The following is a 27299-nucleotide window of genomic DNA, read 5'->3' as shown; positions in this document are numbered from 1 at the left end:
TGGCCATCTGGGCTCATGCAGCCTCAAAATTTGCCCTAAATAGGCAGATCTGCAGAGCCAGGGAGGCTGTGCGAGGCCGTGTGGAAAGTCTGCACGTAGCATCTCAAAACCAGCTTTTCACTCCAAAAGTCAGCATCCAGGGTGAGCTCTTCCTCCTGTAGTCCTGCAAAGCTGGTGCCCTTGCTGTGCCCTGGACCCTGGCAGCTTCATGCATGTGCTCATGCCCTGTTCAGGACACCAGGCAAGCTAGGTATTGAGTGCAGGTGCCTCCCCAGCACCCCCACGACCCCATATCAAACTCTCCAGCACCTGTCAGAGTTCCTCAGAATAATTAATCGAGGGGATATCCTCTTCCAACACCCTCCTGCTGCCCCTGTGTTGAACAAGGAGCTGGTTAGATGTGAAACTCCAACAGTGAAAATCTCCCATCTGTGTCTGTGCCCCGACCCAAAGTGCTGCTCGAGCTCATTGTGACTGAAATTCTGGTGTGGGGCATTTTCCCAGAGCTGTCCTGCTCCTCCCCTGTGTGCCAGAGTCAGGCCTGGGAAGCCCAGGGTGGCACTGCCTGCTCTCCCAGAGCTCTGTCCCCCGGCCAGGCTGTCTCCCAGAGCTGCTGACAGCCCCTTTCCAGGGGTGTAGCTGATGCTCAGAAGGGGCAGGGAGTGACAAACCTGCTGTGGCACAAGAAGGTAATGCTGCTGTTGTGCCTGGGCTTGCACAGCTCTAACTTCCAGCATGTTTCTGCTGTCAATTAGAGTGAACTTTTATAGGAAACTGCCAGGCTTAGCCGAGGCCAAAGAAGATTTTGAGCCATGGGTGATGTTGGGATCTCTTCCCCTCCTCTACCCTCTTCCCATTAGCCTTGTTCCATACTGGTGCCACAGATGGCAGATTTTCACTCCAATTTTGAGACAGAAGGATGTATCAGAGGCTGTTTTTATTTCCACTGAATTGATCTATAACCTTTGCTGCTTTCTCTCTCTCTCTTTCTCTTGCTTTTTAAACCTTCCTGCCACCTCCTGGGTGGGGATCTGCCCAAGTCCACGCTCCCCCACCTCTTCCAAGCACTGTCTCTCCAACCTTTGTCCTGAGAGCTAACAACCTGCTTCATTAACCTTAGCTAGTTCCTAACCCTAACTAGATGCTAACTTTTCTCTAGCTAATAACCTAACCCCGTAACTAGAAGCTGAGTCTAACTAGAGTCTAATCCCTAACACTGTAACGCCTCTCTTCCCTTAGCTCCTTTGAAAAATAAAGGTGAACTCTAATTAGTATCTCTATATTTTTACCTTCTGTCCTGAGAATGGGGGATTGAACCGCAGCAGAAGGATGAGCAGGGCTGAAAGATAAGGAGGGAAGGGGTTTTTGGTGATTAAGGCAGAAGATTGGCATGGAGGAGGCTTTGGCTCCTGTTCTTGCCTCTGCCAGACTTCCCTCCGTGACCTTGGGCAAGTTGCTTCACCCCTACCTCAGTTTCCCTGTGTGTAAAGCAGGATCATAACTCACCAGGGGAGAGGAGAGGGTGAGAGGCTGATATTTATCATTTAATGTGCTCACAGCCCTGGCTGGGAGTGCTGCAGAGTGGCAGCAGTGTCACCATTGCAGAGGAGCTCGTGCATCTCTCCCTAGGGAGAGGCAATACTTGGCACTGCGGGATCTGCCCTGTTCTCAGGATTGGGGTAAAAACCCACCAACTAAACCCCCTTCTTGGATAAGTTTTGAATGCCACTGTGAGCAAAAGGACCTGCCGTGTTTTCAAAGGAAGATGGTTTGGTTGCAGCCTCAGGAGGTCAGATGGGGACGGGGGTTTTACCCCTGATTGTCACTCCCTCCCACCTGGGAGCCCTGCCCGAGGCTGGGCACTGAGAGATAACAGGAGGGGCTTGGAATAAAATAATCCAAGGGAGAGGCAGACACAGGCAAGTGTAGCAGGGATGGCCAGAGGTCCTGAGCACTGAATTCCTCACACATCTGTGCTAATAGCTGAAGTTTGGAGCTGGGGCTTTGCTGGCCAAGGTGGGATCAAACCTGCAGCTTAATGTGCTGCAAGGTGCCCGCGTGTCCCTGTCCCTGCCCGGGCTGACACAGCCCCGATGCCAGCCCTGTCCCCAGGAGCGGTGAAGGTAAATGCAAGGTCACCGTGTGTTCAGTGAGTAGCAAACAGTCATGTTAGCTGAGAGCCTGAGGGGTTTCTTTACATTCCTACAAGGAAATGGAGCCAGTCTTAAGACTTTTGAAGCCGAGAGCCACGGAGGCTCTGCAAACAGCCAGCTGGATTGGGCTGCTGAAAAGGGCACCCCACCTTAAGTAGCCTGAGCCCTTTTCAGTGTCCCTGCAATTTGAGATAGACCAAGAAGTTTCCTGCTGGGAACTGTCTTCCTTGACTCAGGTCCTTTTCCCACAGGCAGTGCAGGTGTTTGGGGTTTTGCAGTCATTTCACTCATTTTCTTTGTTTTCTTTGCAGAAGGTACACCGATCCGAGGTAAGACACCGCAGCTCACTCACTCACCCACTCTCCAAACACTTCTCTCCACACAGATCCCGTTTCATTGCCCTGTGCTCAATACAGATTCGTGTTGTTGTTATGTTTTCTTGTCCTGCTTCACCTCTGAATATTTCTTTTTTATACCTGTCTTTATTTTATCTATGGTTATAATGTCCTTTTTTGTTTGCTGGGTGCACTTGGTAATACTGATACTGTTATTCTAATAACGTCTCCAGCTGTGCTGCCTCAGATTTATGGCAGAGTTTTAAGAGCTAATCTCTCCAGGACTATGAAGGACTGAAGTTTATCTCGAGCATTAAATGCTTTCAAAGCTTGGTAAATACTTAGGACCTTCTCTTGATTGGTGCAAAGTGCTTCCAAGCTGCTGATGGTGATGAGAGTTTTCCAGTCCTTTGCTCAGGCAGATCTTCAGCACTCACCATCTCAGCGTACTCATTTGTTTGGCTCCAGAGCCTCTTTCCACTTCCTCCCCACTCTCTTACCCTTAGGTTTCTCTGGGAAGGATCCATGGTAAGTAGCTTCTGCACTGTCTCTTTAATGGAGTCAAAAATTGACCTCAAGCTGCCTGAAAGGCAGGAGGAATTGGGTGTGCACCCCTTGGAAGACCCTGCTTTGGTTTTGTCTCCACTGGCACATTTAAAATCCCATAATTCTCTGCTGGTAAAAGCAACAGGAGGTGCTGTAGGTGAGATTTACGTTTTTACACATCATCTCTGTTGGCTCCTGACAAGTGCTGAACACTCCTCACCCTCTTTGCAGCCTCATTTCTGCCATTGCCTTGACCAGCAGAGCTGCAGCGGGCAGGGAGGGAGGGTGAGCCCCTATTCCCCTGGGAAAGCTGCCCGCTGCAGTCCCTGGTTCCCTTCCTGCTCTGGAGTGGGGCTTCATCTCCCCTGGGTGCTCTCAGACCAGTGATGCTCATGAGCTGCACAGAAAATGTATCTGAAACCAATGGAAACAACCCACAGATTTGTCCAAATTAACAGAAATTTCTGGGAAAACTCACCAGCCAGCTTTCCACCCAAATGGAGCTCTCCAACAGCAGAGCTGTAATTCCATATGAAATATGCTCAGCTGGATGCTCAGTGGGAAGCTCCAGCCAGTTTGGGTTTTAACTCCTGTTGTGCTGAAATACCCGCAGATTCTTTTGGAATGGATTTTGTTTGGTTTACTGGCTTCGGTGGGGGTTTTGGGGGTTCAATTCTCTCTGTTCTGCCTTTGGGAGCTCCCAGGCACAGGGGATGCTGTGGGGAATTGCACTCACACCCCATCCCTGTCCCAAATCCTCTCCCAGCCCCACGGCCCCCCAGCAGCATCGTTCCCACCCACGCACACGCAGAGGAACGTGAGCTCTGTGTCCTCCTCTGTGAACACGCTGGTTTTTCCTTCCTGAAAAGGCGGTATCTGCAACCAACAATGATCTCATTTGCAGTCCTCTCACTTAAGATTTTATCAATACTATTACACTGAGCTGGAATTGTTTGGTTTTCATATTTAGGTGGGGTTTTTTTTCCAGAGATGGGAGTTAAGAGTCTTACCACATGTGAGCTCTGTCCATATCTGTAGTATAATCATGTACTCCTAATACATAAAACATTTGAGAGCCTGTTGAATTATTTATGTAGTATGTATTTTAACTGGGGTTTTGCAGGGATGAAGCCTTCTGAGGTAAATGAGGCAATTTTCTTCCATGTAGTTCCATGCTGCATCTCTCTGCATATTTGCTGACAGGAATCTTTGGTTTGGGCTCTGGGTATATTCCTGTAGCCTGCAATAATACACAAGTTTAAGAAAAACCTTAATCCTTTTGGCCCAGATGATGTAAACCATGCAGGCAATTTTGAAGTTCCAATGCAGTATTTACAGGGTTTTCCCTGGGGAGTATTTACTATCAGTAAGGTGCTTTTCACAGGGGCTCTTATCTCCCGTAGACTTCCTGAGGAGCAGGTATTGGGCACAAAACAAAAGCAGCAGTGAAAGAAATTCCCCAGGCAGTGGGTGACAAAGCCTTTCACTTTTATGGTCACTGCTTCAAATTGAGCAAGGGAAAGTCAACTGCCTGCTGATGGATTTCTGGGGATCACAGTAATATGGATTATTGAGGCTGATTTCGGGAGTTCTGGTGCAGAACGCCTGCATTGCAGAAGCCACAAAACTTGGTGCTTTTGCTGATGAGTTCAGGACAAAGAGCAACACCCACTACAGAGAGAGGATTAAATTTTCTCATCATGTTGGGTCCATGTGCGGCCCCAGCCCTGAGCACAGCCAGGAGCCAGTGTCCACTGGGGCTGTTGACTGTCTTCAAAGCCAGCAGAGTGGTGATGATGTGTCTGTGCTGCCATCTCTTCTCCCCTCACAGGTGGGCTGCAGATCGAGAGCAGCGAGGAGACGGACCAGGGCAAGTACGAGTGCGTGGCCAGCAACAGCGCCGGGGTGCGCTACTCGTCCCCCGCTAACCTTTACGTGAGAGGTAGGGAGCACAGCGGCTCACTGGCACACACCCTCCGGGCTCCCCTCCCAGCTGCCCATCCCGCCCGGCCCGAGCAGGGGAAGCGCTGGTGGGAGCGGGCAGAGGCGCGGGGGGACCCCGGTGCACCCCCAACTCCCCGGCGCCGCCCCGCCACCCTTGTGGGGCAGCAGGGCAGGGCTGGCTCACCCACGGCCAAGTCAAGCGTGACCCAAGAGAGTGCAGCCCAAAACCTGCCAGGGCCAGCCTGCAGAGCCCCCAGGGGAATGACTCCCTTGGGCTGCGGAGAGGCCAGAATTCCCCTTTCTCCCGAAGGATCCCTGCTCTCTGGAAGCGGGATGGTTTCAGCTCTGCTGGTGTGGGTGTGAGAGGAGGGGAGGACCCTCTCAGCCCCCTCCACGGAGCTCTGTCTTCCTGGGCACCACCAGACTGCAGCAGGAGGGTGCATTGTCACTGCCCCCCTCAGTCCCAGCTGCTTTTCCCTCTGCCAGCAGTAATTTGTCACTGGTTCCTTGGGCACAAACGCTGGGCACAGAGCTGAGGACACCAGCAGCCATCCCTGCCCCAGTGACAGCCCCTTCACCCCATAGCAGGGGAACACATGACAGGGGGATTGGCTTCTGCTCCATGCCCCCTCGATGTTCTCCCATTCCATGGGCCAGCAGCCTCTCCATGTTCTCTTATTTTGTTCTCTCTGACCTGTAATATTTTGTGTGTAGCTTTGGTTTAACATCTTTCCACAGCAAAAAGCCTTTTGGTAATGAGAGAGCAGGGCTGGTCCTTCTCGCTTTTTTTTTAAAAAAAAAAAAAAAAAAAAAAAAAGAAAAATACCATTGGGAGGAAAACAGGAAAGTTACATCCCAGCAAACTGTTCCCATTTCCATCCCATCGACAGAGGAAGCGCCTCCCACCTACACTCACGTTAATCTGCAGTCCAATGCAGAGCCATGCTCCTGTGTGCACTCCTTTCTCTCTCTCTTTCTCTCTCTCTCGTGTCTCACGCTCACTAAATCACATGCACATGGAGAGAAGGCTTTTAATAATTTAATGTTTCCAAGCTAAATTTTTAAATAGCCTTTTGTGGCCAGCTGGAAAATTGCGTTTGAAATTTGCCCTGTTGCCTGGGCCCCGAAATTCCGCTTTTGGGAATGTGAATCTGGATCTGATACTAATTCAGGGCTGAATCCATTGCAGACAGCTTAGCTGGAATGGTTTGGGTTCTTAAAAAAAAATTAAAAAGAAAAGAAACAGGAAAAATGTGGGGATTTTTCATTATTGTTTTGTTTATAAATTTCCTCTACTTTTCTGGCCACTCGGAAACTACCCAGGAGACAAAGGTTGTAACACGGTGTTGTCTCCACACCTGGATGAGAGGGCTCCAGGTGATAGCCCTGTTCCTACCCCAGTAAGCCCGTGTGTACCTGGGCCAGCCTGCAAACCAGCACTAACCTGCCGAGAGAGTGCAGAACACAGCGTGTGCCAGCTCGGCCTGTGGTTTGGGTGTTTTTCATGCTGTTTAATTCCTTGTTTCTTGTGTGTTAATATCGTGGAAAGGTAACAAATTTCTGAAATGGATTTGCTTTGGTGGGAGGGAGAGTTCATGCACATTTTTCTTCCCGTTTTTTGTTTTAAAAGAGTCTCGAGCACTCTTGTGTTTCCAATTGACTTGTTTCTCCCATAACATGCTTGTCTCTATAGACCACCTGGGATAGGAGTTGTAAGTTTGAACATTGCAAGGAAATGGTTTGGTTTGGTTTTGCTTTTCTTTTCCTTCTTCTAATTATTTCTTTTTTCCTTATTCAGTCCCATGGTGGAGTCAGAGTGAGCAGGGCTGGGTGTGGGGCTGGGGGGAGCAGGGGGAGCGGGGACCCGGCCTGGGCTGCTCCGTGCTGGGGCTGCTCTGCCCGGGCGGCTCCGCTCCCCTTCTCTGAGGAGCAGAAGGACTGAAGGGAGGGAGAATCCTGCCTGGGGTCAGCATCCCTGTGGGGGGCTGATTCTGAGCTAGGATTGCTCCCAGCCTGGCCTCCCTGCAGAGCTTGGTTGGGCTTAAAGGGATGGGAGGGGGAGTGTTAGGAAGGCAGGAAAGAGGGTCGTTACTATCTTCATTTTTTTTCCTTTCTTTTTATTTTGGTTAAGAGAAAAAAAAAATCAATCAATTTGCAGCTGACAGCCTTGAGAAGGCCTTTTTTTACTCTCTCTGTGTTTCCCCTATTTTTCTCTTCTCCTCATGTCATTGTGTTCCGCATCAAACCCCCTTAACATCCCTCAGAGCTACGAGAAGGTTGGTGTGGTTTTTTTCTTTTTTACTTTCTTTACCCACATTTTTACATTCGTAAGAGAAAAAAAAATGAAAAAAATTTTAAAAATGAAAAGAGAAAAAGCAAGAAATCTTTAAGATGAGCGAGACCCGCGCGTTCCCGGGTCTCGCGGAGATGAGTTGAGTTGCATTGTGGGCCTCTCTATGCATCCTTTGGTAATGTTGCTGAGTTCTTGCACTTTTTTGTCGTCATGGTTACCTTGCCGTTTGGACATTGGGCCTGATGCATGATAGGAGAATGTAACAATCTTCTTTGCATGCCACTTTTTAAATTAATTATGAATTATTTTTTCAGTATATAAATATGTATAGTTTCTTTTCGTTATACAATTCTGGTTTCTTTGAAGTGGATTTACTCTTACTTTCCAAATTTTTTGGTTCTGTTGGGTTTTTTGCTTTCTCTTGATTTCCTGTTTCTGTTTTGATTGGTTATGCTGTGCTGTAGTTTATTCCAAACGCATTGTGAGAAGCCAGTGTTCCTGCCCACCCGGTGGTAACTGAACTCCTCAATCCCTCCAGGAGGAAAGGAGTCACACAGCTCTAACGCCTGTCCATGGAAGCCCTGCTATTTGGGACAAGCCTTTGTTTTGGGGGAGGGAGGGATCTGGGAAGTGGAAAAGATGGTGAGAACCCAGGGGGTCATTCCAAGAGTTAGAGCAGACCCTGGGTCATGTTGTTGCTTATTTATTTCTTGAGGTGTGGCTCTTGTTCCACCTCCTGCACACAAAGAAAAGCCCTTGCCCTGGTCCGAAGGGCTTCCCCAGAGGTGGGAGCTCGCTCACTGGTCACTGCCCAGTTCCCTCCAGTAACACCAGGATCAGGGGGCTGTCAGCACTGACAGAGAGGTTCCTGCTGTTCCCAAATCCCACGCTGTTCTCTCCTGGAGCACCCATGAGTGCATGGAGAGCCCATGGCCAGGCAGAGCCTGGCAGAATCCCTTGGAGGAGGTGTCACCTTGTCCTGGGAGTGCTGGGAGGGAAGAGCAGCCAGGCAGCTGCCTCCTGGCTCTGCCTCTCCCCATTTTCCCTTCCTTCCCTGTGATTTATCCATCACTGCCTGGTGCAGGCGCCTTGAAACCCAGCCAGGCGCAGCCAAGGTAGAGCCCTCCTTCCTGAAGGAGCGTGGGAAGAGAACTGCAGCTGTGCAGGCACTGGAGTCGTGCTGGGGCACATCTGGCAGCTGCAGCTATTGCAAACAGCAGCAGCAATCTGGCCAGTGACATTGGAGCTGAAAATGCCTCTTTTCCCTCTTCTCATCTCCCTGTTTATCCCCAAGAAGCTCCTGTTGCCTCCCATGTGTGCATCCCGAGCGGGTGAGGCACATGGGAGGGTGAACAGGGGGTTTGCAGTGTGTCAGTGGTACCAGTGGTGCTTGGTGCTTTCCCTGTGCAGAACCGAATGCCAGCCCTTTCCCTGGATATGCCTTTCCCTCTGCCCTCAGTCCTCACCTCTCAATCAGCTACCAAAGGAGTGGCTTTCCTAGGGCACAGGTATTAAAGCTGTGTGATTTTTGAGAAATCCAGTGCAGTATTGACACAGTATCTGTCTCTCTCTTTCTCTCTCTCTCTCTCTCTTTCTCTCTGTCTGTCCTTCTCTTTTTTCTTAAAATGCTGAGATTTCAGTGCTCGGACCCTCAGTGCTGGTATTCTCCCCTCCCCTTCCGAGTCTCTCCCCTCCCCGTAGGTACCAGGGTACCACTCCCAAATGCTGCGCTCTTGATAATTCTCTGGGAAGAGACCAGCTCTGGCTCTTGGGACTTGGATGCCAACAATAGCCAAAAAACATCCCTCAGTCCCAAGGCTCTTTTTAAAGAAAGAAAAAGAAAAAAAGCTTGTTCTATTAAAAAACCCAAACAAACAAACAAACAAACAAAAAAAAAAAACCAAAAAAAAACCACCAAGGGAAAAGAAATAGCCTTTGAAACAAGGTTTTCCCATCCCACCTCCCTCCTGCCTAGGACTAAAAGGTGATAATCACTCCTAATTACAGGATTTTCCTTCATGACTAGGAGTTTGAGTTTCAGGATTTAGGTGCAATTAAAAAGGGATTTACACACCATTATTTTTTATTTGTTTATTTTCTCTTTTATAAAGTATTTCTAACATGGCCAAACTGCACTGCTGCTGCTAAGAATCTCTTGTGATCTGAGAAGGCTTGAAGATTAAATTCTTCCTTAAGAGCCAATAAAAAACAATAATAATGATATCAACAGCAATAAACTAAACCTAAATGGGAGGTAATCATGATAGGCTGGAATGACACTGGGTGAGGAAATAGAGATTTGATACCTGGCTAGAAGAGGTTGTGTGGTTTGCTAAGGTTCTGGTCTCTGAGCAGCCTGGTCTGGTGGAAGGTGTCCACTGGCAGGGGGTAAGAACAGGATGGGCTTTAAGGTCCTTCCAGCCCAAACCATGGGCACCGTCTTGGAATTACTGGTTAAGGGTTTGCCTCGTGTGTTATTACAGGTCAGATCATGACATGGGGATGCCCTAGGTCAGAAGCAGAGGTATCTTTCTGGAGACAAGAGCAGGTCAGAAGCAGGTGAGGTGACCTCTGCCACCAGCCCCAGTGTGTGGAAGTTCAGGCTGAGCTGTCCAGGGTTCACCTGTGGTCGGTGAAAAGACGGTTCTAGGGGCAAGTCAGCGCCTCAGTGAGAATCCTGGTTTTTGTGTGAGCCATACAGCTCACCTGGCTTTCAAAAGTCTTCTTGGATGCTTCTCTGTATCCCTAGGGACACAAATGCCATCAAACTTGTGGCCCATAGTGATTGCAGGAAAGGATGGATTCAAAGTCCTGCGAACTAAGAGCTGTCTGCCCGTGGTGGTGTTTGAGAGGCTGCCCCATCCCTGGAAGTGTCCGAGGCCGGGTTGGATGGGGCTTGGAGCAACCTGGGATAGTGGAAGGTGCCATGCCAGGGGTGGCACTGGATGATCTTTAAGGTCCCTTCCAGCCCAAAGCATTCTGTGGTGTTTTTGTCCGTAATCAGGGACCACATGGGGGGCTCAGCCATTACCCCGGCAAGGGCACGAGTCCCCTCACCCAGGACCTGTGGCCACAGCTGGTTTGCCCCCTGAAAATGGAGCACTTGGCAGCTCTCCTCTTAATTTGGGAAGCTGCAGGCAGCCACCTTGATTGCTCTGGTTTGATCCCAAAATCCGGCTGCTGGCTGGGATGGAGCCCTGTGCGTAAGGACCTCGTGTCCCTGTGCTCCTCCACGTCACAAGGAGAAGGAGGGATGAGCCGTGTGGGCTGTGCCTCAGATCCCCCGAGCATGCAGAGCTGCTGCTGCTGGCACAGGACACGTTGTCGTGGTTGAATTTAGCAGAATTATGAATTTTCCCCTTTTTCACACAGTGGGGCCCTGTCAGGAGGTACCAAAGGCAGCAGCTGGGATGCTGCAGGGATAATCCTTTCTGCTCTCTGCTCGAGCTTCTCGTGGCTCTGCTCTTTTCCAGCCCAGGGAGCTGTAAATGGCTCAACAGGCATTTAAAGCAGCCCAGTGCCCGCTCAGGCCCTGCCTTTGCTGCCTGTCACCATCAGCACAAGCTTTGTCACCCCGAGCCAGGTTCTGCAGCCCAGGTCCTGCTGAGAACGTTCCCAGTAACTCCCAAGGCTCTCTGGAAAACCCCAGCTCATTGAGAGACCAAAGATGAAACCAGGCCAGGGCAAAGCACGTAAGAGCTGAACTAGTGGAAATCAATTAAAATAAAACCCTCAGAAAGGGCAGGAATAGTGTGCTGAGCACCTCAGGAAATAAAACTTCAAAATAGATTAAAATGTGACTAATTTAAGCAGTAATTTAGCCTGTAGCCTGGGTTAAGTTCGGCTCATGAGTAATTTGACCATCAGACCAAAGCTGCTGGTTGGTTCCAGGTGGAACCATTGCTGAGCTTTTCCCTTTCAATCCCACTTAGAGGTTGAAGCAAATAATTCCACTTGCACTAGAGATTTAACAAATAGCCACAAGGTCAAAACAGTCATTGGTATTTTAAACTGTAGGAATTTTAATACCTTTTTAGACTAGATTGATAAATTCTTTAATGGAGAAGGAGAGAGGCAGAACCACCACTGGGCTGTACAGGTGCCTCTGCAGTGCCCAGCTTCCAGGTGCTGAAACTGAGGGATGGAGAGTTCCGGGATGGTTTTTAAGGGTTATTTTAGCGCTTCTGTGGGTGGGGGAGCGCCCTGTCCATGTTTGGGGTGTCCTCAGCTCTGAAATTCTAGTTCCAAACCAAACCAAGCAAACAAAAACTTCACTGTGTTTCTGCAGAAGGATTTCTCAAGGGTATCAGGAAATGGAAATGGATACAAAAAGCCACCCCCCCAAAAAAACCAAAATCCAAACTGTGTATATATCTATGTATATACTTGACTATCTCTCTATAGAGGGCACTTTGCAGGAACACTGTGCTGTACTGATCTCGAAATCTCTGCCTGCCTGTGTCTCTTACACCTTTTGCATCGCTGTTCTCTTTGTTTTAGGGGAAAAAATTAGATTACACCTTGTCAAATTAAAATAACAAAAACTAAAACAGTCAAGTCTGTGTTTAAAATTACAGAGCTGTTTGAAAAACAATTGGATTCTGATGATTTTCTGTTCAATCCTGTAAAAAACAACAGAAAAAAAAATAATAATTACAAAAGACCAGAGATGTTCAGCCAGCCTGTCGCTCAGCTAATGTGGTTTTTTAAGTGAAAAGTAACAATTATTGGGAAGGTAATGGATTTCCTCCAGACCAAATCCAAGCCTTGGTCTCATTCTTTATTTATCTACCTATTTACTTATTTATTTTTATTTACCGTGAAGGAAATGAGGAAGGAGATGGCAGGAGGAGGGAAGTTTCTCGTCCTGTGGAGGGGTGGAGGTCGGAAATCCAAACCCCAACAAGGTCTCGCCCCAGCGGAACAAACCTGGAATTGGAGCGGGAGAGGGAGGAGGCAGAGGCGGCTGCACGGACACGCAGGGGCAGGGACAGACCACATTTGGGAGGGGAGGACAGGTGTAATCTAAGCTTCACTAATAATGTAGAGGCTGCACATTATTTTGGCACCCTTTCCCCTACCCCTCCTCATTTTGGAGCAAGACGGAATGACTCCTGTCTCCCCAAAATGGCCAATAATGTCCGCCTTCTCACCTCATTTGGAGCAGCAGCTTGCTGAGTGTCAAAATGTTTAATACCATTTGGTTTTGTTTGGTGCTTTCAACCAGTCACTTCACTTTCTTTTGTTTCCTTTTTCAATTAATTCCTTCTTTAAGGTACAAGATGCATTTCTCTTTGAGTTGGTTTAATGTGAATCGGGGTTTGAAGTGACAGGTTCTCGTCCAGGACATTCTCCTTCCCCCACCTCACTCCTCCTCCAACATTTTTTCTCTCTGGGGGAATCTGGAAGGGGCTTTAAAAGAGCAGCTGGTGGGTTTCCTCAGCACAAACTGGTTGGCTGGTCCTCAGGTTCCTCTCATTAGCAGCACCATGGGAGCACATTTTAAAGATGAATTCTGGTGTTGCAGAAGTCAACCCTGAATCTCCCAGTGTCTCTTCCAATCAGGTCTGTAAATGTTGCAGAAACACCTCTCACCCTGTGGACCCCGAGTGGTGGTGGTGGGAAGCCTGAGCCATGCTGATTGGGACCAAAAAAGCCAAAAATGCCACTCACAGAACACAAACTGGGTCAACCTCTGCCTCCGTGAGCAGCAACAAAACCAATTGGCTTCCCAAGGGTGTGAAAAGTTATGGATCTGTTCTGTTTCTAAAAAAAGAGCACAATTTGGGGTGCAGATTTGCAGTGTGAAATGGTTATCCAACAATTAAACAGACTCATAACTAACTGCGCTTAAGAAAATTTCCTGTGCCTCCGAAATGGCTTCTGTGTTGAAATAATTTAACTTGCATCCCAAGCATCCAGCTCCAGTCCTGGAATCTGGTTCTATCCATAACAAGCTGTATCCTTGTTTGAAAAAAAAAGCTCCTGAGAGTTTTTTGGCCATGGACAATGTCTGTTTGTGTGTGCCTGCTTGTGTGTGTCCGTCGGGAGCTGTTGCACATGGAGCATGCACATCTGTGTACGCATGCGGGGTCTGGCAAAGCTGTCCTGGAAACCAAACGCCCCTGGAACTCAGGGAAGGTCCTTCTTGTACCAGAAACTGGGAAAACTATTATTAGAAAGGTGTCTATAAAGCAGAGCCCTGACTGCCCCATCCCAATGTTTCCTTTCCAGAAAGGGCAGCTCCGTTCTTCCCGATCCTTTGGAAGTGTTCCATAGCAAAACTGAAGGAATCTCTTCACCCATTTTTTTTGTGTCAAATTCCCCTCCCTTCAGCTGCTGTGGAGCTGGACCCAGAGCTGAAATTTGTCTTGATGCCATCTCCAGCTTCCTTTCCACCACGGCTCTCCTCCTCCTGGGCCTTGACCTAAAGGCTGACCCAGGGATTCTCAGCTTGACAAATTCCCTGTCTCCAGCCAAATGCAAGTGTAGCAATTAAAATAAACAGCAGCCTGATGGCTCTGGGTAGCCAGAGATGAACCCTGTAACTGTTGTGGTTGTCACAGCCCTGAGCCATCACAGGGCTGTATCCAGGGGACTCTCTGAGGTCTCCAACATTTAATTGGAGTTCTTTTCCCATCCTAGGTCAGTGTGTGGATGTTGGTATATCTGTGCACACAGGAGAGTGTAGATTTTTTTAAACCAGGATGCACCAAGGAAGTGCTGCTGCCTGTTTTGGGCTTGTATCAGCCCCAGTCCAAATTCTCCCTTCTTGTGGAACAGGCGGTGCCCAAGGCTGGCATCCAGGGGTGCTGGGTGCTTCCCTTGGAGAAAGACAAATGCCATTAAAGTGATGATCCCTGAGACCCCCGGGGCTGACCTGCACCCCTGGGAGCTGTCAGGAGGAGGGGAGGGCTGCTCTGCAGATTTTTGGGAATGTGCTCTGCGCAGCCCCTGAGCTTGTGTTTTGTGAGTGGATTTCTCCTTTCCTGCCCAAAAACCACAGCCAGGAACGGTCGGTTCCCTTCAGACTCCGATTCTCAGCACTCCGCCCTACATCAGATGATGCTTTTCAGTTATTAAATTCTGGTTTGTTCTTTCTTTTTTCTTTTCTTTTCTTTGTTTTTTTTTTCCCTTTCTCTTTCAGTTGGGTTTCATTTCTTTGCGATTAGCTTCGGTTTGGATTAATTGTCTTGTTCTGTTCCCATGACAACTCAGTGTTTGCATCCCACCTGCCGTTGTTTGTTGCTGTTGATGCTGTTTGCTGACCGGATCTTGTCCGGATGTGTCTCCCCATTCCTCCTCACCTTTCCCACCTTGCCTCCCCTCTCCAGAAGGTTACATACCAGCCCCCCTCAGAAGAGTCATCCCCACCCCAGATCTGTCTGCATGTTGACCCCACTTGTTTCTTTCCAAGTTCTCTCCATCTTGTCTCAGACTGTGACAGGTGTGATTTCCACCTGGCTCCATTTTCTGAAGTGTGGTACCCCTGGAAGCAGTGGGAAGCAGGGTGATGTAGGAAACAGGGATGTACCCTCGTGGCTAGGGCTGAGTGTTCTCCATAGTGGCAGGAGGGAGGAAGGAGCAGGTTGCCTGATCCTTTGAGCCAGCGCTGGTGCCTGAGGTGGAACAAACACTGTGGTAGCCCCCTACACCTTTCTGCAGGTAGAAAATCATCTTCTAGTGTCAGTGGCCAGGAGAGTTTGCAGTCCCTCCCTCCACATCCTAATCCTTTCCCCAGCTGAGGGCATGCCCCCCGTTCTCTCTGCAAATCCATGCATGCAGAAATTCCCCTTCGCCGCCTCTGAGCTCCTCATTCCACCAATCTGGAAATCTTCTCTTCCTTGCCTCCCAGTGCTGGTTCCTGGCTACTGCTTCCTGCAGAAAAGGGTCTGACAGCCCGATGGGGAGAGCAGACCTTGCTGTGCCAGTGTCCCTTGTCACCTTGCAGGATGATGCAGGGGCTGCAGCTGGCTTTTGTTTGCCAAAGCCCCACAAGCAGCCTCTGCCTCTCCTGGCAGTGCCCTTGCCCTTGGAAAATATCCATAAAGCTGGAAGATAAATACTAGCAAGCCCCAAGACATCAGTTCCAGGGGACATCTGAAGGCAGTGGGAGGGACGATGGCAGGCTCAGCTCTGCTGTCCTTTGCTTTGCTTTGGCATGAGGCACTGGCAGGTTGTGCGGAGCTTACCTGGGGACAGACGGCAGGAACGGGAAGTTCTCAGCCCCCCGGCACTCCGGACTCTGCTGCCCCCTCGCCCACCCTGCCTAAGGCAGCTCCTGCATGGCTGTCCCTGAGGCTGGAGGAATCCTGCACTCCTGCTCCCCTCCAGCTGCTGCTGTTCCTGCGTTTTCCCTGGGTCCTGTATCCTTTTCTCTTTCTTGTGGGATGAGACCCTGCCCTGACCCCCTCCCTAGGGCCTCTCTGATCCACACACGTTCTCCTTTGTCCGTTCCCCTGCTTTCCCCCCCTAAGGAAGGGCACCCACCATCCCTCCAGCCAGCCCAGGTAGCTCAGAAAATGGAGCCAAGGAAACCACAGCCTCCCCTTTGCGTCCATGTTCTTCCTGTGTAAGGTCTGGAAGCTGCATCCACCTCTCTGCTAAGGAGATGCACAGAACATGTCACTGTTTTCTCAACGTTAAAAGTTTCATTACCTTGTTTTTCTTATTAATTCTATTCTATTTATTATTCCGCCAGGGCTGAGATGTGACAATGTGAGCCACCACATTGAGTCACATCAGCTAGAAAAAGTATGCAGCATTAAAGTGGGTTTCCCCCTCCCCTCCCTCTCTCTCTCTCTCTTCTTTCTCCCTTCCCCTCTTGTTCTCCTTCTCCTGGTCTTCCTTCCTTTATCTGTCGCTCACTTTCTATCCAGTATCCATGTGGGCATTTGCTGCCGCCCAGAAATTGTATTTCTCTGCATTTTCCTCTCTCTTTCTCTCTTTCTCTCTCTCTCTTTTTTACCTATTTTGCATGATGTTTGTGACTCTGAGAGCTGCATCTATCGATGGAACCGTGTCAGATCTTAAAGAGGCTTCGTTAGGGTTTCTATACCCGAAAACCACAAAAATTTCATTAGAGTTTCTCATCTTTTCCACACTCTCTCTCGCTCCAGGGGGGCTGTGTTCCCCTGGACGCTTCTCACACGCAGACACCAACTAAATTCTGTCCCACTCCGGGGACTCCCTCTCCTCCCTCGTTTATCCTTTTGCCTTTTACTTCTCAAGTGGAGCGTCAGGAATTTGGGGATGTGACACTTCTCTCTTTGTTGAATTCTCTGGGTCCAACAAGGCAAAATGCTGAGAAGTTTCCATCCCCATCCCAACCTTCTCCTGACCCCCCACCCCACCTCTGCAGCAGCCCCGGGTGGGAGAGGGCCCCTCTCCGGAGGGGGCACCTGGACCACGCCGGGCCGTGGTGGTGGATGGGCTGTTCCTTCGGGAGAAGGGGACCCGGGACTCAGACCCCACTGGGAGAGGGAGGAGCAGGTTCCTGGGGTGTGGAGCGGGGAGCTGGGGGCCCCAGCGGCCACGGAGGAGAAGTTTGGGCGCTCGCCATGCCAGCTCTTGCCAGTAAAGATGAGAAATTGCTAATAAATTTTTGTGTATTTATCTGTGCTGTGATGGGTCTAATCTTGATCAATGGAACCCTGTTGCTATGAAATACCGCTTTTATGTCTATATTCTATATATTGTTTGTGAAGTACAAATTTATTTGGAGTTTAATTTTTTTGGTTTTTAGTTTTTGATTTTTTCCTTTCTTTGTTTTTTCGTTTTGTTTTTAATGAAGGAAGAAAATAAGCAATGACAAGCCCCATCTATATTTAAATTATCTTTTACTCTTTTTTCTTTTTCTCCTTTCTTTTTCTTTCCTTTCTTTTGTTTTTGGTTTTTTTTTTTTTTCCCCTCTTTGTTTTTTTGTTGTTTGTTTGTTTTGGTTTGGTTTTCCGTTTTGTTTTTTTGTTACCTCTGTGCGTCTCGTCCACAGTTCGCCGTGTGGCCCCTCGCTTCTCCATCCTCCCTGTCAGCCATGAAATCATGCCCGGGGGCAACGTCAACATCACCTGCGTGGCCGTGGGGTCTCCCATGCCCTACGTGAAGTGGATGCAGGGAGCGGAGGACCTGACGCCCGAGGATGACATGCCCGTGGGCAGGAACGTCCTGGAGCTCACGGACGTCAAGGACTCTGCCAACTACACCTGCGTGGCCATGTCCAGTCTGGGAGTCATAGAAGCCGTTGCCCAGATCACGGTGAAATGTAAGGGAGTGGGAGCAGGGTCCTGGCTGCACGTGTGGGAGTGGGCACGTGCCAGGCGGGCGTGGGGGCACGGCCAGAGCTGAGTGTCCAAGCATGAGTGCAGGGCACACCTGGCCAGGTGCATGGGAGCATTGGTGGGACGTGTCGCCGGAGTGGGAATGTCCCATGGTTTGTGCCTGTGTCGTTGTGTGTCTGCATGGGGAGAGCCCGTGGCTGTCTGACCTGCACGGGGGACACAGTCCTGCATGTCTGGGTGCTCCTGCACGAGTGGGGTGTGTGAGCATGGCCAGGGACAGTCCTGCATGTCTGGGTGCTCCTGCACGAGTGGGGTGGGTGTGTGTGCATGGATAGGGCCACAGTCCTTCATGTCCGGATGCTCCTGCACAAATGGGGTGTGTGTGCACGGCCAGGGACACCGTTCTGCACGTTCAGGTGCTCTTGCATGAGTGGGATGTGTGTGTGTGCATGGACAGGGGCATGGTCCTGCATGTCCAGGTGCTCATGCATGAGTGGGATGTGTGTGCATGGCCAGGGACACCATGGCTGGATCTTGGGTGCCCGGCTGCAGGAGTGTCAGTCCCTGTCCTTACCTGTGGGTGCATGTGGAGGTCTGCGAGCACAAGCAGCAGGACAGACTTGTGCACCATGAGTGCCCCGTGCTGGGATCTGTGCATGTGTGCTCGGGGATCCTACACACAGGGAAACCCACAGTGGAGAGGAAGCTGGTGGCTTGAGACCTTCCCTCGCTTTAGGACACCTGAGCTGTTGTGAAGAAAACTGTGACTCCAGTCCCCGCATGCTGTCTCTGTCCTGGCATATGAGGCTGGCTGGGCACTGTGCAAGGAGCCTTGGATGGCTTGGAGCCTGCATGCCATCCTGTTCCAAGGCCTGAGATTCAGCCAAGGCCCTGAGGATCTCTGGCATGTGAACCCTTGCAGTAGAGCTTAGTTCCAGCATCTTAGTGGCCATTGTTGCCTCAGCAAGAGGGGGAATAACCCCGGCTTCCAGCTAGTGATTCCCAAGAGGAGCATGGGTGCCATCTTCAATCTGTTCTGTCCTCAGCAGGGGAGTATTAAACCCAAGCAGGAACCCCTGAGGTTGGGTGAGTGTAGAGCTCTGTGTGAGCTGGTGTCTGCTCCGAGTGCTGGTGTTGCCCACAAGGGATCTGGGAGAGACGGGGTGGGAAAGGATCAGTGGGAGGGGAGAGGAAAAACACTTGGAGAAGGGGAGGAATAATAACAAAAATAACAAATCCTGTTGTATCAGTGATCTGTCTGAGGAAGGTCTGACAGGAGAAATGAGTAGGGACTAGAGAATATTGGCATGACACCCCCTCTGAGCTTCTGCACAGGCAGTGGAGCTCTCGTGCCAGCAGAAGGACGCCTGGGGCTGGACTCAGATCCTCTTTATTTTCCTGAGTATTTCCTTCCTTCCCTTTTTTCCCTGTCTTACCCTCTCAATCTAAAAAGCTGCTGTGTTGGGCAGATTGCTTCTGCTTCCAACTCTCCCATCTCCTCAGATGGGGAATCTCACCTTGCTGGTACCTTCTGCCTTTTGTACTTTCGTTTGGATTCTGTTCCCTGCTCTCTACAGGTGTGAGCACCTGTAGCTCTCCCGGGCAGAAGGTGAAAGGAGAAGTTTGAGCTTTACTGTGATCAGGTCTAGAGAAGTTTGGCTTCAAGGCCAGGTTAGACACAGCTTGGAGCCACCTGGGCCAGTGGAAGGTATCCCTGTCCATGGCACGGGTGGGACTAGATGGGCTTTAAGGTCCCTTCCAACCCAAACCATTCTGGGATTCCATTATAAGATGAGGTTGAAAAGGAAGGTTGAAAAGGGTCTAAAGTGTGTGGTGAGGACAGCACATAAAGCTTGAGAACAGGTGAAGTTAGAGCACATTTCAGGTGCAGTTGAAGTGCTGGGTAGCGTGCAGTCCCCAGCAGGCTCCAAGGGGGACTCCTGACTGAGGGAGGGGGGAGATGGGGATTAACACAGCTTTGTGGCTTGAGAGGAAGCAATCCCAGCATTTATGGGGACTTGTTCTGGAGAGCAGAGCCCGGCCTGTGCCGTTCCCTGCCCGTGGAGCTGTCCGGGAGATCCGAGCACGTGCTGGGAAGGAGGAGCTGCTCTCCCTCCCTGCCCTGGGAGCCGGCGGATGTGCAGCTGCAGCCCGTGCTAATGATTCCAGATGTTTGGCTGAATACTTTGCCTTTGATGGAGCAGTTTAAGGAGGATAATAGAGTGGATAACTAGGTTCATAATATTCCAGCAGCACTTTCCTGAGCTGCTGGGATTGGTGCTGTGCCTCCCGCTCCTGCAGCCCTAACTAGCCCAATTAGGCACCATTTCAGCACCTGTGGGTTTTTTTTAAATGCCTGTTCTTCCTGATTCTCAGCACTTCCCAAGGCTCCTGGGACGCCAGTGGTGACAGAGACAACAGCAACGAGTATCACCATCACCTGGGACTCTGGAAATCCAGACCCCGTGTCCTACTATGTCATTGAGTACAAGTCTAAGAGCCAGGATGGACCATACCAGATCAAGGAGGACATCACCACCACACGCTACAGCATCGGGGGGCTCAGCCCCAACTCCGAGTACGAGATCTGGGTCTCCGCAGTCAACAGCATTGGGCAGGGGCCTCCCAGTGAGTCAGTGGTCACTCATACTGGGGAACAAGCTCCTGCCAGTGCTCCCCGCAACGTGCAGGGCCGGATGCTGAGCAGCACCACCATGATCATCCAGTGGGAGGAACCGGTGGAGCCCAACGGGCAGATCCGAGGGTACCGTGTCTATTACACCATGGAGCCTGACCAGCCCGTCAGCAACTGGCAGAAGCACAACGTGGATGACAGCCTGCTGACCACCGTGGGCAGCCTCCTCGAGGACGAGACCTACACCGTGCGAGTGCTGGCCTTCACCTCCGTGGGGGACGGGCCCCTGTCTGACCCCATCCAGGTTAAGACACAGCAAGGAGGTGAGCAGCTGTGTCACTGACCTGGGCTGTGGGAAGGAGAGCTGCTGGTTAGACTTGGAGATTTAGATTCAACATTGGGAAGGAATTATTTACTCAGAGGGTGGGCAGCCCTGGCACAGGGCGCCCAGAGCAGCTGGGGCTGCCCCTGGATCCCTGACAGTGTCCAAGGCCAGGCTGGACAGGGCTTGGAGCAACCTGGGACAGTGGAAGATGTCCCTGCCCATGGAACTGGATGAGCTTTAATGCCTCTTCCAACACAAACCATTCCATTATTTTAAATGTCTTTAGATGTAAAACTGCCCGGGCAGGGGTAACACTCTAACTCTCCCTAAAGCACCCAGAAACAGCTTTGTCAGAGATGAGTGGGGAATGAGCCTTATTTTGCCTTTTTCTGCAGGGGGAGGAAAACAAAGCCCCAGTTGTCACAGCAGATGTGTTGAGCTGCAAACACAAGGTGTTTTATCATGGGCTGTCACCCAGCACGTTTTTGGTGTGGGGTATGGGAGGAAACCCTGTGTCCTCAATGGGCTGCTCCTGGGCTTCCTACTTCCAGAATCTTGTAATACTGGGATTCATGGGAAGGGTTGTATTCTGCTGAGAAAGAGGCATATGATCCACTGGGATTCTTCCATCTCCAGCAGCTCTGGACACGCTGGAGCCCTGCCGTGGGATGTAGCTCCGCAGCTTTAGAGGCAGGACCTGCCCACGCTGCTGTGTGGCATTTTGCTGCTGACGTGCTCTTCCCACACAGGCTTTGAAGAAAACAGGGCAAGAGCCTTCTAATTAGCCAAGTTAATGTGGTTTCTCCTATTTCTCCTCTTGCCTCCTCTGCCCCATTGGCTCCCTCTCCGTGCCAGTTCCTGGGCAGCCGATGAACTTCCGAGCAGAAGCCAAGACCGAGACCAGCATTGTGCTGTCATGGAGCCCCCCACGCCAGGAGATCATAGTGAAGTATGAGCTCCTCTACAAGGAAGGAGACCGCAGCAAAGAGGTGAGTCCAGAGTGGAGCGGGGTTGGGGCTGAGGAGCTCTCGGCCCCGCCGCTCCCTGCGGTGTCGGAGCGAGGGGAGCAGGGCAGGTGTCTCTGGGCAGGCCTCACCTCTGCTGCCTGTTGTTTGGGTTTATTCTGTTTCTTCCCCCCTCGCCCATCCCAGGTGCTGAAGAACTTCGAGCCAACGACCTCGTTCACGGTGGAAGGCCTGAAGCCCAACACTGAGTATGTCTTCCGGCTGGCCGCCCGCTCGGCTCTGGGGCTGGGGGCCTTCACCCCGGAGGTCCGAGAGCGCACCTTGCAGTCTAGTAGGTGTCTCTCCTTTCCCACCCTTCTCTGAGGGGACCACAGTCAGGGAGCCAGAGATGGTGGGCACAGGGGTACGGAGCTGGGGGCTGGCGTTTTGCTCCAGGGAGGGGGGACGCCTTTGGGACCTGCTTTCCTCTCCCTTCGGTGGTCCAGGTAGTTGAGATGTGAGCCAGGAGCAGAGCTGGGGTTTGGGGGTGCTGGGGGGGCCAGGTAGCACCGTCCACTTGGGGTGGGAGCAGTGAGGGCTCATTGGTGGCCACACTGGCCGTGGTGCTGAGCATGCTCAGGGGATGGCACCCACAGCCCGCCCCACACAGACCCAGCAGCTGCCAGGAAGGGGCTCAAGCAATGCAGCTGGGAGAGAGGGGGGAAGCAGTAAGGAGAAGAGAAGGGAAGGTGATTGTCCAGCCTTTCCCAGCCTTTGGGGAAGCAGTCCCTGTGCTCTTTTCTATGAGCACCTCCACAGCCAAGGGGAGGAAGGCCTGGAGCACTGGGAATGGTCCCGTTTGGGCTCCGGCAGAGCGGGACAGAGGAGTCCTGTGGAGGCTGGGAGGGGGATATTGATGATACCAGGAAGGAGTGTATGCAACCAAAACGTGCTGGTTTTAGTTTAATGGATTGTCTCCCCTCGCTGTTGCCCTGGGGACAATAACCCTGGATGGCAATATTTCTGGGCTTTTCACAGATCTTTGCTTTTAAATGAGGTGTTTTTTCACTGCATGAGTGGCTGTGGCAGCTGTTCTTTGTGTTTTCTGTCTCCTCTCATCTCTACTAAATCACTCCGCTGCAGTTTGGAGTAGCCGGGAGCAGAACTAACTCAGAAGTGGCTCTGGTCACCAGTGTGAGGAGGGAGAGCCCTGCTCCCATCCCTCAGAGTCCCTGACAAGGGGGAGCAGCAGGCTCTCGGCTGGGCTTTTTAATTGTCACACCCTGCTGTCTCTCCCTTTCCCTGTCTCCTTCTCTTTCTGTCCCTGAGGAGTGGGAAGAAAGGGGAGTCTGTTTCTGCAAAGACAGAATTCCTTACTGGGGCTTGCTCAGGCCTCCACTCCATTCAAAGATTTTTGGTTTTTTCTTTCTTTCAAATGTTTTTCCCCTTTTTTCCTTCTTTTCTTTTTCTCCATCCTCTCTCTACGTTTCATAGGAAAACCCTTTCCTGACTCTGCTGCACATCTGCTGGTTCTGATCCCAGTGTGGTACTGTCAGAGGGAGCATCTCTGTGGGGTGGGGGAAATGAACTGAAAGGACCTGAAAAATAAGTGTTAAACTTACTCTCTGCTTCTGTTTTCCAAGGGGTTTCTCTCCTTGAGATCCGTGGGGATGGGAGGCAAAGAGGGTCTGGGATTTGTGCTTTCTGGTTCAATAAAACAAGCTGAAAGAGGGGTGTGGGATCTGGTGGCAGTAGGGCTTAGTGAAAATTTGTCCCTTAAGGGTGAGGAAAAGGGGAGCTGGGAAAAGGGAAGGCTTTGGGGCTTTTTCTAACTTGGCACCTGCCGAGAACATGGACGGGTTTCTCTCTCTGTAGCTCAGCTTTCATAGGGAGAGTCTCATTAATTTAATGCTCTTAAGAACATCAGCTGGGAGCTGTCAGTGTCCTGTAACACGGTGAAACATTTTTTCCTGGCTGGCTGTTGGAGGAACGAGTCAATTCTCCCTGGTCCGGGTGACATCCTACGGCTCACAGACCTTCTGGCTCGGGACAGGCTTTTGTGTCTTCCCTCCGCAGCTCCTTTTCCGTTCAGCTCCTCCTTGGCCCGCTCCATGCCTCTTCTTTCTTCTCTCTTCTGCTCTCTGCTTGCTTGCCTGCATGCCCTGCACCCGATGAACCAGCTCCCTGCTCCCCCTGTCCCTCACTGGGCGATGTCACACCACAATGGCATCTTGTCTCTGGAATGACAGAGCCTCCTCCCTGGTCCTCCCTCCGCTCCTGCTGTCCCCTCCCAGCACCCACCTGCATGTGGCAGCCCCTCCCTGCACCTCCCTGCCAGGGTGGCTCCTCCTGAGCATCATAACCAAAGTAAAATCCATTAAACTAAAGGTAAAGTATCTTTTTCTTCTTGAAGTAGCTGGGTTTTAACTCTTCAAGTACCAAAGACGTAGCTTGTAAAACTGACAGACTCTCATGGCTGGGAGAAGCTGGTTTGCCCTTTCCGGTTAGCCATGACCTTCCCAGGCTCCCTGGCAACTCTCCCACTCGGAAATTCCGGAGTGCAAGGCGTGGTCAGCAGACAGGGGTGGCAGGGTGGGCGCTGTGAGGCTGCGTGTGCAGGTGTAGAGGAACGATGGGGCTTTCTCACCCTCTGTTCCTGCCTAAGAAAGGATGTTCCCCCCCCCCATCAGCTCCACCCTCCTTCCCGTCCCCCTCCCCACAGTACATTGAAGTGAATGAAACACCCAAAGTCTATGGTACCTAAAGGGTTAAAAAACATGATATTGTACAAGGTCAGTAAGGGTCATTCTTGTGGCTTGGACAGTCAACTTTAAAGCATGTAAAAGGTGCAGCTCAGGTGAGTACTGGCTGGTCTCAAGCAGATTCACAAATACAGTCCACCCTGTGGCTGCAGGCTCACCGTGCGTGGCTCTGCAGACACTCCCGGATGCCCTGGAGCCCTGGGAGGGTGGGGAGGGGTCCCAAAACGCTGGTGAAAACAGCCAGCAGGCAAAGGCCATGCTCTCCTGGCTGGGGGCTCCTGCCTGTGCCTGGCTCCCCGCCCAGGGAAGGGCTGGTTGCAGAGCTGAGCTCGCAGCCCCGTTGGGGTTTGTGGCACTGGGCTCCTGCCGCAGCTCCCGGCTCCCGGCGCTGTCCCCAGCGTCCCCAGGGTCACACAGGTTGGGCTGGATTGTGAAGGAAACAGTGCCATGAGCTCCCCAGAGGCGTCTCCAGCGTGGCCAGCCAGCACCCCTGGCTGTTCTCCTCCGCTGCTGCAGTCCAGGAGTGATGGGGAGGGGGCTGGGCAGGACCTGGGCCTTCTCCCCCATCACCCACCCCCCACCCCACCTTTTTAACCAGAGAAAGTGCAAAACCATCCCAAAAGGAGGCCTCACCCCAGGGCCTCTCAGTAGGTCCCTGTGCTGGAGCATAGAGGGTGAGTGAGCGAGCGTGGCAGCGCAGACAGTGACCCCAGTGCCAGCTGGAGCTGAGCTCTGCTTCCTGGGGCTTTCAGAATGAGGTTCAGGATGAAGGGTAGGTCAGGTCAGACCCTCTCTGCAGTGGGTTTCTCGGCTGTGGTGGCTTTGGCTGGAACTAAGCAGGAAAGGTGGATTTTCATATGCCCAGCCTCTGATGAGGACAAAAACCGAAGGGAACGGCACCATGGCAGCAATGGGAGAGGGCTGAGGCTTTCCCTCGATACCTTGAAACCATCCTTGAGTTGTTTCTGGGACGTGGGATGAGCAGTGCACTTCTGTCCTGGAGAGGTGCTGCATCAATCACAGCGGATGGAGAGAGCCAGAGGGAAGGAGATCTGTCGCTGGGAATGTGCTGCCCTGCTCTTCGTGCTGACAGTTTAGCAAAAGAGACCAGATTGGGGTCCAAAATTGCCATTTCTGCAATAGCTGGGGTTCTGCTGGTGGGGGAGGACTCGGGGGACTCATCATGGGTAGAGCAGCATTTTAAAAGCCAGTCATGTGCAGAAACCCACCAGGAGCTTGGTCTGGCCTTGTAGCTCAGTTCCTCTTGTTCTCTTGTAAGAAAGTCTTATAAGTTAGCAGTTGAAGCATGGAAGGTAGGTAAACAGACTGGGAATGTTCTGGAAAGAGTCACTTTTTATATCAGTATTATTTTACTATTATGATTTCCTTTCTGGTGGTTTTTTTTGTTTGTTTGTTTCAAATTATTGGCTTGATTTATGTTTTATTTTCCAGTTTGTTCCTTTTGGTTTGGTTCATTTGACATATTCTGTGTTGTTTTGCGTGGCCAGCCATGGCCAGGGCTCGTCAGCCTCCTCACTGGGAGTGCTGGGGAGAAGAGGGTCATTCTGCCAGGTTAAAGACAGCAATAGAGCATAAAAATAGAAGGAAAACACCCAGAATGTCCTACTGGGCAGGGTGCTCAGACAGCAGTGGAAGGATTATCTCTGCCCTTTCTGAGAAGCCACTTCCCTCTGTCTCCTGGAGGCTCCTGGAAAGTGTATGACTCTCACTCCAGTGCCAACTGGGCTAAGTGGATTTAGCAGAGTCCTCAAGGCAAACTGGGCCTAAACATCTGGGTTTGACTAAAGGATGGGAGTAAGAGGTTTGAAAACAACCGTTCCTCAGTAAAAGAGCTTTTTGTTGATCAAAAAAGCATCAGAGGAATGGGAAGCAGTGACCAGCACTGATCTACTGCTTCTTGCAGGTGATACTTGGGGGCTCACGAGTTCACCCCAGTTTCCTGCCCTGTCTGCAGAGAGTTAAAAGCTCTTTATTGCAGTTGGGTGAGATGGGATTTATAGATTTGCCTTGAAAATGTATCACACTCTGCTTCCCTGGGCTGATCAGTTGTCATTAGTGACTGGCAGAAGTGTGATCTAATCCCTGGAAGTGTCCAGGGCCAGGATGGAGCACCCTGGCCTGGTGGAAGGTGTCCCTGCCCAGGGCAGGGGATGGAAAGAGAGGAGCTTTAAGGGAGAGCTGTGGGTTCCACCTTCCCCACCTCCTGGTCACCCTGAGAAGGTGCCTGGGTAGGGCCACACTTCCCAAGGTTTTCTCCCGGGATGTTGGGGAACACCCTGGTGTAGCTCAGGCAGTGAGTGCAGTGGGAATTAGAGCTGCTGCTGCTTTGGAAAATCCCCCGGATACCTGAATACCTCACCAAACCCACTGCCTCCCTTCTTCTGCAAGTGTTTTCTCAAAAACCTCCTCTTTAACTACCATTGCTTGGCAGTGTCCTGGGCATTCCCACTGTGGGATTTGGCCTCCTTCAGTCTGGGGACAACTAATCACTTCCATCTGGAGGTACAGACTCTTAAATTTAAGCCTCCTGGCAAAAGATTTGCTTTTCTTACTTAATTTTCACAGATCCCTTCAAAGAAATTCAAGATCCCAGAGACCGAGGTTGGAAAGAAGTGCTTTCCCAGCCAGAGCAGGATTTGCCAGGCTGCTGTAAAACAGGGAGCCAAAGGAAAGGGCTTTTATAGGGTGCAGCTGGGTGCTTAGTCAGTGCCAGGTTAGTGGAAGCAGCAGGACCCCTCTTGGCTGGCCCGCTTGCTGGTTTAGTCCTTTGCTTTACACCATTTCAGTTTTGATGCCCCATTTAATTTCTGTTGGCTTTTTGTTTTTTTAAACCTCTTCATTTCAAAAAAAAAAAAAAAGACAACAACAAAAAGCTCTCTTCTCTTTTAATTTTATCTTCCTAAACCAAACTTTTGTACGTTTTATTTTAGATTTTTTTGTTATCATTTTCCTTTTTTTTTTTCTTTTATCTTTCCCATCTTTTGTTTTTTTTCCCCCCTCCCCTCTCCCTTCTTTCCCTTTCCCCCTCCTGAATTTTCCCCCCTCGTAGAACCGTCTGCCCCCC

The 27299-nt window shown here is 50.9% G+C and overlaps 1 protein-coding gene across 18 annotated transcripts in view; it reads left to right on the top strand.

Moving 5' to 3' along the window:
• The window catches only part of PTPRS (protein tyrosine phosphatase, receptor type S), a 148252-nt gene that overhangs the window by 85654 nt on the left and 35299 nt on the right, over window positions 1-27299 (top strand). For 11 of the 18 annotated variants that reach the window (XM_017742499.1, XM_017742500.1, XM_017742502.1 and 8 more), the window contains 7 exons: window positions 2465-2482; window positions 4866-4976; window positions 7243-7254; window positions 17263-17532; window positions 19925-20506; window positions 21364-21497; window positions 21660-21804. In XM_017742499.1, coding sequence (XP_017597988.1) covers window positions 2465-2482; window positions 4866-4976; window positions 7243-7254; window positions 17263-17532; window positions 19925-20506; window positions 21364-21497; window positions 21660-21804 — 1272 coding nt within the window. The remainder of the gene's footprint in view (window positions 1-2464; window positions 2483-4865; window positions 4977-7242; window positions 7255-17262; window positions 17533-19924; window positions 20507-21363; window positions 21498-21659; window positions 21805-27299) is intronic. The other 7 variants (XM_008639938.2, XM_017742495.1, XM_008639937.2 and 4 more) reach the window with 3 other exon arrangements.

The sequence above is a fragment of the Corvus brachyrhynchos genome, unplaced genomic scaffold, assembly GCF_000691975.1.
Source record: "Corvus brachyrhynchos isolate BGI_N302 unplaced genomic scaffold, ASM69197v1 scaffold158, whole genome shotgun sequence".
NCBI classification, from domain to species: Eukaryota; Metazoa; Chordata; class Aves; order Passeriformes; family Corvidae; genus Corvus; species Corvus brachyrhynchos.
Note: the sequence above shows the minus strand (reverse complement) of the source record. Positions and strands in the feature narration are given on the sequence as shown.